Here is a 13,266-nt window from a genome sequence, read left to right on the forward strand (position 1 = left end):
TGTATGCTCATTCCCTGGGGACTTGGTTTTGGCGTCCAGCACAAACGTTGCGTGTCTGCTATAAGAATTATAATTCTCATCCATTCAGCATGTGGGCAAATGGAGGTGTTCCGTTATTGTTGGAGATGTTCTCTGCTCCCGAGTAATCCAACAGCAGGAAAAAGGCGGCGTTTTTGCTCTCTGCCCCCCTCCAGTGTCCAATATATGGGAGAGGAAGGTTAGAGCTGAGTGGATGTTTGAACGTAGAAATGGAAACATACAATTGTAGACTTGGAAGAGACTCCAGGGATCATTTAGTTCAACACACTGCAGTGCACCTCAGCATCCATTTTGAAACCATACCAGACCCTGCTTACCTTTGTAAATGTGCTAGCGGTTTTATTAATGCACCACTCAGAGGAATAGATTGCTCTTTACTTCTGAAATTTTAAACCAACAAACTTGCTGGACTCAGACATGGCTGTGCGCCTCATTATATGGGCCAACTAAAGTCTCTCTTGTTTTCCCATTTAAATCTCCTTATTCAGCTTGTGCTAATTAGGGCAGCAAATAATTGGTGTGAAGTACAAAGCACTGTGAACACTTGACAGCTCATGTTCTCTCTTCCCTTCCCACTCTGCAGAGCATCCTAGGAGACTTTTGCCCTCTTCACTCAGTGTTAGAAACTGAGGTATGAAAGCGAGGAGCTAAATGGAACCTGAAACCTAGGTTACGGGCGCAACAACGGAATGTCTAGGCGCACTTTTTAATAACAAGAATACAAAGCTGAAAATGAAGGAACTGAAGCTAAAGTCTTATGTTCATTTTTCACATTATCTGGTCGTTCCCCAGCCCACCCCGCTACTACTCTTAAGAGCAGGGGTCAGCAAACTTTTTCAGCAGGGGGCCAGTCCACTGTCCCTCAGACCTTGTGGGGGGCTGGACTATATATATATTTTTTGTGGGGGGGGGGGGAATGAACGAATTCCTATGCCCCACAAATAACCCAGAGATGTATTTTAAATAAAAGCACACATTCTACTCATGTAAAAACACCAGGCAGGCCCCACAAATAATCCAGAGATGCATTTTAAGTAAAAGGACACATTCTACTCATGTAAAAACACACTGATTCCCGGGCCGTCTGTGGGCCGGATTGAGAAGGCGATTGGGCTGGATCCAGCCCCCGGGCCTTAGGTTGCCTACCCCTGCTTAAGAGGGTCTCTTCTCCAGTCTTCAGAGAGTGGGGCGGGGGGCAGAAAAAGGTCCTTTCCTTCCACTCTGCAGTTTTAATCTGAAATCTGCGCCCAGAGCTCAGAACCTGCTTGCACTAATGAAATTCCCTGCCACAAAATGTGCCTAGAACAATGGGAATTTCGAACCCTGCCTTCACTTCAGCCTGAAGGTCTACAGAACTTGTAAGCCCCTTTTAAGTATGGAAAGTGGGCATTTTTGGTCAACGAGTCCCAATTTGCTGCCGTACGGGCATTAAAATCGCCACCAATTATGGCCGGGGTGTTAGGAAACTTAACATAGCATGAGAGCAAATGCTCTTCTAGCGAGCCCCATTTAGAGCCCAATTCAAGGGAAGAACCCCCGGGTGGCAAGTAAACATTTGTAACTAGGAGCGAGATCTTTTCCCCCGCAATCAGCCCGGTGAGGGCGTAGGGAGGCAAGGCCTGTACTAGAGTAAATTTGGAATGTAGGTTGAGGGAGATGCCTATTATTAGGCCCCCTTTAGGGCGGCCTCCTTTCAGGGAGGGGCAGGCAGGGAGTTCTAGAAGCTCAAAGCCATTTAGAACAATTTTTTCTACTTCCCACGATTCTTGGAACAAGATGATATGAAACCGATTGATATACTCCAAGAATTCTGGCTCATGTTTTTTTCCCCTCCAGCCCGCAATGTTCCAGCTGAGGACTGATGGGGGGAGTTCCTGTTGTGTTCAATTCGCTGTCATTTCAGGGAGAGAAGTGGGTCCTTTGGAGGCAGGGCAGACCCCACAAAAAAGTCAGTTATTTTACTTTGCATGGCAGGCACCTGCTGGAGGTACCTAATCTTGGAGTTGGTAGTGGGGTGTTTAGACTGGGACAACAGAGCGGGTCTCCCGCTGGCTAACCCTAGGGTGGCCACTTCAGTAGGAGGCTCCACAGGATTTGCAGAGACTGCCCCACCGCGAGGTCTGAAGGTCGCCAATGAAACCATTTGATTTATATGTCCGGCCGGGTCTTCAGTCAAATCTGGATCATTTTTTGATGTAGGTGGAACGCTCCCCTGACCTGATGCTAGCGAAGGTACTGGGGATGCGTATGGAAAGTGGGGTTTTCAGAGTCGCTCTCACTCTGCCCTCCTGCTAAATAACTTTCTTTTAGAAGGCGCTTTCGGACTTTCAGGTGAAAATGTGGAACAGTCCAGCCTCTGCACTGATCCAGAATGCACGGGAAGGAATTTCTTGTTTGAAGGGGCTGCCGTGCTGAAAATCAGCCTGCAGGTGGAAAGCAGGTCTGCCAGGGAGGAGGAGGTGATTTCTGACATGGGACGCTTTAAAATTATCCATTTCCTTACCGCCTTCTGCACACAGATCTCATGGAGATGTATGAGATACAATAGAAACAGTTAAAAGCAACTTAGAAAACTGAGCAATTTCCCTACTTCCATGTGTTTTGAGGTGTACAGTTCTGGAACAAATGATACTGTACACTACACACAAACACACACACACATATACCCTTACTCCCTGGTGAGGACTCAAGGTAACACCGATAAAAACAAGAACTGCTCAAAACATAGAAAAACACACACACTTTCTTGTATGTTTTAATTGCCTTACTACAGAACTAGATGTGATGACACATAGTTGTCACTAACAATGGCAAGCTATTTTTATTTGTTTGTTTGTACCTTGCCCAGGGATGCCAACTTGAATAAAATACTGTGGGGGCCAAGGTAAGCTCCGCCCCGCATAGTTGATCCCATGATGCAGTGCACACACACCATTTGAATGGGAATGCCCATCAAAGCCCCCCAGAGTGGCTGGGGAAACCTAGCCAGATGGGTGGGGTATAAGTAAAAAAATTATTATTAAATTATTAATTTTTTTATTGTGGGGGCCAAAGCCTCCATTGTCCTTAGGAGTTGGCTCCTATTAAACCACCCATATGTAATAATTAGCTATGAAACTATGTGCTGTGATGTCCTCATGTTTTTCCCTATCCTAGTTCCAGGTGGAATCTAGATACATATACAAAAAGGTTCTAAACATCGCCATCTAGTGTCTCATTGTATATTGCAGTTAAAACACACTTAAAACATTTTATTTGCAGCTGTATAGCTGAGTCTTGTGCCGTAGGTAAGTCAACTTGGTGTTTACTAAAGAACTGCTAAATAGCACTTACTGATACTTGTCAGCTTTGACCTCACCCAAAAGGAGCTTCAACTACCTTGTGTGTTGTGTGTTGTGACATCATCTCTCCAGTGCGTCATCTGATGGCTCTGGATCATGTGAGGGGGAATGAGGCGAAGGGAGATATCATCTCTGGCTGTGTACATACCATACATTTAAAGCACATTCGCTGCACTCCCGAATCCCAGGAATTGTCGTTTGTTAAGGGTGCTGGGAATGGTAGTTTTGTGTGTGTGGGGGGGGTACGCTACAGTTCCCAGGGTTCTTTGCAGGTGGGGGGGATGTGCTTTAAATGTCTTGTGTTTACACAGCCTCAAAAAGGCAGCTGCGGATTAGGAGGGCTGCAAAGAGCCACAAAAGAGAGAGAGAGTTTCTGTGTGTTTGTGTGTGTGAGAGCAGGGGAGCTATTCACTAAAACAATTACATTCCAGTGCAAAAATGAACCTGAGGAATGTTTGGCTCTACTTTGAATAAAAGTGAAGCAAATGGACAAACTGTGCATTTACTAATGTCTGTTGGGTTTCCCTTTTTTCCAGTGACTGACCTGCAAGAAGAGGGTAAAAATGCTATCAACGCGCCGATGTCCCCTGCTCTCCCTGATTTGCACCCGGAAGATACTTTACTCGGTACAGTATATAAATGCTACTTGTGGATTAAGAGGTCTAAACAAAAGAGCTTCAGTTACTGTGAGGAGGAGAACAGAGGGATCAGGCTTGACATAATCCATCTGGAAGAGTGCCAGTGAAGTGCTGGAGTTTTGTGGCGCAGCTTCACTGACTTTTCCATCATTTGAGGTGGAGCCCCAGCATGCACTTCTTTCCCTCATTTTAAAATACAGCGCTGCATGGCAGTGTCTGATGAAAAAGCACTGCAGTTCCACAATCAACATGATTGACTGGAACGGGAGTGCTAGCATTGCAACCAGGAAAGCTAATGTAATGTCTGAACGCAGCCTGAGAATCGGGGGAAGCCCTGACACTACAATGTAGTGACTGGAACAGGAGGAGAGAGACAAACTGTTGTCTGGGGAGGTCACTTCCTGGTTCACGCTGGAGAAGCTATTTTAAAATGTTTCCCAAGTGGAGCAGAGTGATGCCGATGGTGAAATCCAGGATTTTAATCTGGCTTGGATTGGGCAACTGTGTGCTCATCCCACTCACTCTCAAAACACTGGCAGTGGCAAAAGAGCAACACTCCTTTTCTTTGCATCCCAGTTCTCATTTAATGTAAAGCGATTTAAAAAATAAAAACCCATGGCATTGCCTGCTAATGCAAACTCCAAGCCAAATGCAAAAGGGGCAGTGACTGCGGAAGAGCTGATTTACAATACCCCTGCAGTGTTGTGCAACCTCAGTGTGTTACACCTCTGCATTGTTATCCATGACTCTTATCTCCCATTTTTGTGTGTTTTACTAGAGGAGAAGCATCTACAACAACCCTTTCATTTTAAGTTTTCCCTGGCCCAGCTGAACAGTCCATCATTATTGTGAATTGTGATATGTTAGGTTGTTTCTTTTGCATGCTGAATGTTGTACTGTTGTTTTGTTGTGCATTACCGTATTTTTCGCCCCATAGGACACACCGGCCCATAGGACGCACCAAGTTTTTTGGGGGGGAAATAAAGAAAAAAATTTATTTCCCCCCCAGGTGCTTGTGGGGCCGGCAGCGGGGAGACGCACTGTGCCTCCCAGCTGTCCCCAGAGCTTGCGGGGCAGGCAGCGGGGAGAAGCGCTCTTCTCCCCGCCGCCCGCCTGCAGACCAGGTCCGGGGACAGCGGGAAGATGCGCTGCGCCTCCCAGCTGTCCCCGGAGCTTGCGGGGCAGGTAGCAGGGAGAAGCGCTCTTCTCCCCGCCGCCCGCCTGCAGACCAGGTCCGGGGACAGCGGGAAGACGCGCTGCGCCTCCCAGCTGTCCTCGGAGCTTGCGGGGCAGGCAGCGGGGAGAAGCGCTCTTCTCCCTGCCGCCCGCCTGCAGACCAGGTCCGGGGACAGCGGGAAGACGCGCTGCGCCTCCCCACTGTCCCCGGAGCTTGCGGGGCTGGCGGCGGGGAGAAGCACGCGTCTCCCCGCCGTCAGCCTCCAAACCACATCGGGAGACAGCGGGATGGCGGCGTTCCGCCTCCCCGCTGTCCCCCGACCTTGTGGGGCTGGCGCTGCGGCTCTCCTGAAGCCTGGAGAGCGAGAGGGGTCGGTGCACACCAACCCCTCTCGCTCTCCAGGCTTCAGCGAAAGCCTGCATTCTCCCCATAGGACGCACACACATTTCCCCTTCATTTTTGGAGGGGGAAAAGTGCCTCCTATAGAGCGAAAAATACGGTAACTTGGTGTTAATTTAATTAGTGTGGTGGCATATACAGTAAGTACTTTACATAGATAGATAAATCAATAAATACTGCATAGTTTGTTGGCACACCTTTATGGCAGGCTTGAGGGCTGGGCTAAGAGACAGTAGCTTTCAGCAGCCCTAGGATGCAGTCCAGTGTTGTTGTTTTCAGGTGAGAGATGGGGTTCCTTATATTGCATCCCAGGCCAACCAAATAATCAGTTGCTTGACGTAGCCTCGTGCTCCATTGACTCACAGACTGGTTGCACTTTTAAATGTTCAGAAAAAGTGCACATGATGTTCCAAGATAGAGTAGGAAATCTTGTCCCTGGTGCTAACTCCCTGTCCCCCAGATAACACACGCATGTCGGGAAAACACTGCAACTTTTTGCTGCAGGGTCCACTCATATAACTCTGAATAGATTCAGCATCATAAGGATATCAACCGAATGAGTCTGCTAGAACCATGCCTTGTGCCCCTCTTCTTTTAAAAAGAAGAAAGGGATATACATTTATGGACCTCTCTGGGAAGCATATTCTATGATACAGCAAATATTTCTTGCTCATCACCACAGACCGTTGTAAAACATGGATAAGTATACATTTATTTAAGATAAGAACAAAGTTAAAATAGACACCCGGGAATTACACTTACTTTGAGTTTAATCAAATTAATGAGTCACCTTTATAGTCCACTGCCATTTGATTCAAAGTACTTGCTCGGATTTCTTGGCAAGAAAAAAACTCATTTTAGCAAAAGCAAGGCTTAAGTGTCGAAGGAAGCCTTCCTTGTGCAAACCCCCACCTAGGTTTGGGAACGGCATGTGCACCTCGGCTTCTGCATTCTGCTGTGCTCTGCATCTGCACTGCGGAGGGGGGAAGGGGAGGCCCCTTGGCACCCTGTTTCAGCATCCAGCTGCAGCCGTGAATCCTCAGCCATGGGGCAACACCATGCTTATTGTGTGACAGCCTCTAGACTGGAGCCACTCTGTCCAGGGGTATGTTCATTAGCCATGGTATTTGAAGGGTGCCTTCAGGCAGATTCACTCTCACCCTCTCTTCTCCTTCTCCTTCTTCTTCTTCTTCTTCTTCTTCTTCTTCTTCTTCTTCTTCTTTTTCTCCTCCTCCTCCTCCTCTTCTTTTTAAAAAGAGAAACAAAGATCTTAGTAACCCACTCCACAAGACTTTCGTGAGGACAACCAAATACAGTGGTACTGTGGTTCTCAAACTTAATCTGTCCTGGGAGTCCGTTCGACTCCTGAAACGGTTCGAAAACCAAGGCATGGCTTCCAGTTGGCTGCAGGAGCTTCCTGCACTCAAGCGGAAGCCATGTTGGATGTTCAGCTTCTGAAAAACATTCACAAACTGGAACACTCACATTCAGGTTTTTAAGTGTTCAGGAGCTGATTTGTTTGGCAGCCAAACCATTCGGGAACCAAGGTTTGACTGTACGGAAAATAAAACATGCTTTGTGAGTTTATTATAGGACTCCCAAGTCCACTGACACAGTAAGTTTTCCATTGGAGCAGAGTGGCAGTCCTCACTCTCCGCCATCTTAAGACAATAAAGAAAAGGGTTCTGGCTGGATGATGAAAAAGGAACTGATCACCCACTGGCTGCTCTGAGGAGCTGTGCCTTGAGGACTAGGAGGGTCAGGTCACCGTGTTGCAGGCCGTGTGATCGAAAGGCCCGTTCACAAAAGGGTGCGGCCAGTTTAACTTTGAGGAAACTAGCCCTGTGTGATCTTGCATCCTTCGACATGTCACGTCCCCGTGATGGCTTGATATTGCTTCTAACTTTGTACCATGACTGGGTTCTTCCACTTATGAATCAGGCCGCATCTGGCTTTTGAGAACCCGTCTCCAAGGCAGTGTGCTTGTGTGTGTGTCCCCTGATGGCTCTAACTCAGCGCTTGTCTTCTAAACTGGCAGAGGAGAATGAAGAACGCACCATGATTGATCCCAACTCGAAGGAGGAAGCCAAATTTAAAGAACTCATCAAGGTAAGGGCTTCATTGATTAGTAGCTTTGCCTTTCTCTGCTGCAAGAACACACATACTTTTCCAAATTGGAGTGGAAAAGTGGCTGGATGTGCAGCTGCTGCCTGCCTGGAGATGGTAGAAAGGACGGTGCCATTTCAGATTCAATGCAGGCAGGCAAATCACATTTTTAATGCCCCCCCCCCATTAAAAAACAAAACTGCACAGGCAGGAAAGTCGCAGCATTTCTGTGAATCATTCTCTGTGACTTTGGTTCCACAGAAGGAGTCCCCATCAAGTTGGAGATAAAAGTGTGTGGTGAGAAACGAATCTATTGATATCTGGTGGTGATACCTTCCGAAGCAAAGTCCCCGAAAATGCAGCTTAGTCTGGTACCTTGGTGTACAACCATAATCCGTTCCGGAGGTGCGGTTGTATAGTAAAACAGGTTGTAACCCAAGACGCGCTTTCACCAATTGGGCCTCCAAAAAAAAAAAAAAAAAAGTTGTAATCCGAAAAAGGGGACACACACTTCCAGGTTTGACGTGGTTGTATTCCAAAACGGTTGTAATCCAAAATGGTTACAAACCAAGGTACCACTGTATTTGTCTGTCGCCCGAGGAAGCAAGTGGGCGGTAGATTCAGAGCTGCCGGCACTGTGTGTGTTTGGAAATGATTAGAACATTAACTGTCATAGCTTTGGGCAAGACCAACCGTAGAATCAAGTGCAGAACAGAAAGAGAATATCTTCTTACTGGGCTAAAGGAAGTTCTCCCTGGGGTTATCAGTAATAGCTGACTTGCAAGTTTTTCCATAACTTGGAAGGTAGCTCAGATGGAATAACAGGATCATTTTTAATTAAATAGCTTAGACTAGTTTGAAAGAACTGGTGGCAGTCAATAGAATGCATCTTGAATTAAGTTCTGTAGTGCACAATCTATTGCACAATGGCTTTGCAAATCTTTTTGGAATTATGCACACCCAAGTAATTTACAGAACTTCAGGACTGGCAAATCACCTTGCCTGAAAAATCTTATCTCTTTGCACAGAGCCATAACTTAGCCACCCATAAGCTGTCTTTTATTTAGACCTCTTAATCCACAAGTAGCATTTATATACTGTACTGAGTAAAGTATCTTCCGGGTACAGATCAGGGAGAGCAGGGGACATCAGTGTATTGATAGCATTTTTACCCTCTTCTCGCAGGTCAGTCACTGAAAAAAAAAAGAAACCCAGAAGACATTAGTAAATTCCCAGTTTGTCCATTTGGGATACTGATACTGATATTTTTAGTTGGTTCACTAGGGTATAGATCAGGGATGAGGAACTAGGTCTAGTTGGTGAGCCAGATGGTTATCTCCCCACCTTTTGTGGGCTAAGTTCTGACTGGTGGGTGGAGCTGCCCACCTGTCAATCACTTGATGTTGCAGTGACATCAGACGATCCTTTTTTGCCTGCATGGGGCTTGCAAGTGTTTTGCAAGGTGCTATTTTTGTGAAATGCAGCCAAAGAATTTAATTCCAATACAGGAAATCTGGCACCATAATAAATTTCTTAGTTTCCCAGAAAAGTCTGCTTGACTTGAGCCCCCCCCCCTTAAAAGGATAGAAACGAAATAATGTATTAGGACCAACCAAGTAATCTATGTCTTTTCTTTATTGTGCCAGGTTTTAATTGACTGGATAAATGATGTCCTGGTTGAAGAAAGAATCATTGTCAAGCAGCTTGAGGAGGATGTCTATGATGGGCAGGTGCTACAGAAGCTCTTGGGTGAGTGGCTGCTGTAGGCAGGTGGCAGTGGACTGAGGGTTGGAGCTGGACCGAGGGGAAAATGGGTTTGAATCACCACTCAGCCATGTTGGTCGCTGTGGAAAAGCAGGCTTTGCTAAACCAAAAGGGCTGTGTTTTGGACTTGAGACTAATGAAAAGGAGGCAACCGTAATCTTTTGCTTCCAATTTTGATTGACCGTAGTTCAACGTTACAGTATTTCCATAGCTTCAACTGGTCAATCTTAAGTATGTTTTTTGAGGCAAGCCAACTGCGCAAACCGTGGTTTGAGGTTAACCATGGTCTGTCGAAATGAGCCAAGATGGGGCAAGCTTTGATTAATCAAAAAGTGGAAGCAAAAGACTCTCCCTGTGGCCATGCCAGATGAGGAGAGAGATGGTTCTCATAATGCTAAACCAGGGGTAGGCAACCTAAGGCCCAGGGGCCAGATCCGGCCCAATCATCTTCTAAATCTGGCCCATGGACAGTCTGGGAATCAGCATGTTTTTACATGAGTAGAATGTGTCCTTTTATTTAAAATGCATTTCTGGGTTATTTGTGGGGCCTGCCTAGTATTTTTACATGAGTAGAATGTGTGCTTTTATTTAAAATGCATCTCTTATTTGTGGGGCATAGGAATTCATTCTTTCTTTCTTTTTCAAAATATAGTCCAGCCCCCCACAAGGCCTGAGGGACGGTGGACTGGCCACCAGCAGGGAACCAAGCCAGGAAGTTGCAGTTAACCATTCCTTGGTTAATGTATTTCAATCAAGCCTGTGCATGAAGCCGTGGCTTATGATTCTTTGCTTGTTTGAAAGCCTTTAACCACCATTCCCAGTTCACGGGTAATGGGAAGCTATAGTTTACTGCTACTTGACTCTCATGAAGGGATGAGCAAAGGGGGCTTCTAGGTGCAGATCCTGGTTTATGAAGCCAGGATTTGAGTGGTGTGAACCAGGTGAATGAGACCGCCTTAGTTCCTGGTCTATGACAGCTTGACCTCAGTGGTCCATGACTGATTACTGTAATATGCTTTATGTGGAGCTGCCCTTGTATCTGGTCTGGAAGCTTCACTGTTTGCAGAATGCAGGAGCCCAAATGCCTTAAGTACTGTTTGATCCCTTACACTCCACCTTGATCACGGAGATCCTCTGGTGGGTCACTCCTGGCGGTTCCCCACATCCCTGGGGTTTAGTTGGCCTCCGCTGGGGACCAACCCTTTAGTACTGCAGGCCCTGTCCTGTGGAACTCCCCAGCACTGGCCATTTGGCAGAAACCACCCCTCCCTTCTTTCAGACATGTTTTGGAAATCATCTTTGTTTATGGACAGGCCTTTGAAATATGAATTTTCTCTTTTTAACCAATCAGATTGGATTTATTGATGTTTTTACTGGATACTTTTGTTGATTTTATTCTTATTGAAATATAAGTGTGGCTTATAACCATCTTAAAATATAAATACACTTTAATTTTAAAAAGCTGATGGGTTTGCACTTGGCCAGGTGAGGAACTGGCTGCAGGGGGTCCATGTTCCCCATCCCTTTTGCGCTACCTGAAGAATCTTGTCTCTGCTTGTCTGTTTTCCCAACCCAGAGAAACTCGCTGGCCGTAAGCTCAACGTGGCCGAAGTGACGCAGTCGGAAATAGGCCAGAAACAAAAGCTGCAGACTGTCCTGGAAGCTGTCCACGATTTGCTGCGACCCCACGGCTGGGCTATCAAGTGGAACGTTGACTGTAAGAAGCTCGTCTGGGTTGGGTTTGCCGTGGCTCCAGGGCAGATCTGCTCCACTGCCAGCCCCTTTTGTCTCCACGCAGATAGCAAGACTGGGGAAGATCTTTGCTTGAGACCCTGGAGAGCAGCTGTCAGTCAAAGTAGACAGTACTGGGCAGGTAGATGCACATCTGTGTATGGCAGGCTGGTGTGATCACAGAAATCCCCCCTGCCGTGGCATTGGGCAGGTTAGCAAAGGCAAAACAGTATTCTGCAACTCATGTAAATTATGCAAAATGGCTTGATTTGTGTCATTTAGCTCATTTAGCATGATTTCTGCCGCTCATGGGGGAGGAGCAAGTTGCCATACAGGACACTGAGCCCCCCCCCCCCACTGACCACTCAAAGCTCTTATTGAGACACCATTCTGATGTCAGTTTTCATCTGCTGTTCCCCATATGTCCCAGCATATTTTTGTAACCTGCTTTTTTCAACTCCTCGAGTGGTTTAACAGTCAATCCCTCTTGGGAATTGTAGCTCTGAGAGGGGAATAGGCACCCTTGAAAAACTACAGGTCCCATAGCTCTTTGGGGGAAGCCATGGATGTTTAAAGTGGTCCCATGGCGCTTTTGGTGTGTGGTTTGAATGTGAGCTGAGAGAGACCTGGGGATGCAGGCAAAAGGAACTGGGGAGGAATAAAGATGCCCCCAGCTAACTTGCAGTTGCCGTGGGTGGGGGTTGGAGTGCAAAAGATGTGCCATTCTGAAGAAGAGGCTCTGCGGAAGACAGTGGAGAGGCAGGGTTCTTGGGGGTCCCTGGAGCCAGAGGGTCAACCCCAGATCACCGATCCAAAACTTATCCAGAAAATGTTTTCCCTTAATTGCCTTTTAAAATTTGTGTGTCTCTATATACCTGTGTTTCCCTCCAAGCAATCCATGGCAAGAACCTGGTGTCCATTCTCCACCTGCTGGTAGCTCTGGCGATGCACTTCCGGGCTCCTATCCGACTTCCTGAACATGTTTCTGTGCAAGTGGTTGTCGTAAGGGTAAGGGCCTGTTGAAACCTTATGTATGTATTTCCTACAGATATTATCCTGTTTTCTGAAAGTTGGTTACACTTTTTTAGAGATCCTTCTTTCCCGAGATTGACTTGGGAAATGTGTTTTCCCAGTGGAAATATGGTACACACACCCGACTCCCAGCTGGGGAAAGGGAGCTGATCCCTTAGATACAGAGTGCTTTTTGGATTCCAGAAATCTGGGAGCAAAGTGGCTCTTCTGATTCTGCAGAAATCAAGGAAGGGAAAAGCAGAAAAGCAAGGGTTGGGTGCCTCTATCATCCGTGCATGGAAGCACCCCTGTTTTTCTTGCCTGTGGCTGTTAAGAGCTGCATACGTTTCATAATTGATGAAGGTCTGTGCTGTGTTTGGATTTTTTTTTTAAAACTTCTGTATTGATAACAGCTGTAGCTGCAATATGCTAAATAAACCATTTGCTGATGGTGGTTGTTTTCTGTGACTTGATGTTACTTCTTAGGGACTGTGGGAGAAGAAAACAATTTGCCATAAACAGCACCAGTAGATAGATTGATGGTGTAACTTTGCAAAGTCCCCAAAGGTGCAGGACAATTTCCTCGCATCTATAAACTCTCCGCAGAATGTGAGAGATTAATACATCTCCCTGGCTTCAGAGGTCTGTCTTTCATTTAAAGCTGTGGTCACTTGGGAGTGGGATGAAATTGTTTTGCTGAAGGCAAAGGAGAGTGCGCCTGACTTTGGCCTTTGCATTTTCAAAGATGCCTCCTTGCTTGATTATCTCCATTTGTTGGAGGAGGGAAAAATAAAAGACTTCTGACAGGAGAAACAATCCACATAGCAACATGGTGCAAACAGGGCGTCAGTCTCCTTTGTTGCTTTTAAAAGTGCAGTATTTTAGAAAGGCACCACTAGGTGGCACAACTTTTAGGTCAAGCAGGGATTTCAGAGCCTGCACAGAATGGTTTCTCTTGCTCAAGAGGAGCAAAGGAACACATATTTTAGAATGCTTCTTTGATGCATTTGTATGGTAATTCACCATGGGCCAATACAGATTCTGACAGAGAAGAAGAGTT

The 13,266-nt window shown here is 46.4% G+C and overlaps 1 protein-coding gene across 3 annotated transcripts in view; it reads left to right on the forward strand.

Annotated features, from left to right (window-relative positions):
* Positions 1-13,266, forward strand: part of PARVB (parvin beta) — a 39,987-nt gene that overhangs the window by 14,559 nt on the left and 12,162 nt on the right. For all 3 annotated transcript variants that reach the window (XM_083615923.1, XM_083615922.1, XM_083615924.1), the window contains exons 2-6: positions 3,917-4,006; positions 7,633-7,703; positions 9,347-9,449; positions 11,041-11,181; positions 12,088-12,203. In XM_083615923.1, coding sequence (XP_083472049.1) covers positions 3,917-4,006; positions 7,633-7,703; positions 9,347-9,449; positions 11,041-11,181; positions 12,088-12,203 — 521 coding nt within the window. The remainder of the gene's footprint in view (positions 1-3,916; positions 4,007-7,632; positions 7,704-9,346; positions 9,450-11,040; positions 11,182-12,087; positions 12,204-13,266) is intronic.

The sequence above is a fragment of the Podarcis filfolensis genome (assembly GCF_964270895.1).
Source record: "Podarcis filfolensis genome assembly, chromosome: 5".
In the NCBI taxonomy this organism is placed as follows: Eukaryota; Metazoa; Chordata; class Lepidosauria; order Squamata; family Lacertidae; genus Podarcis; species Podarcis filfolensis.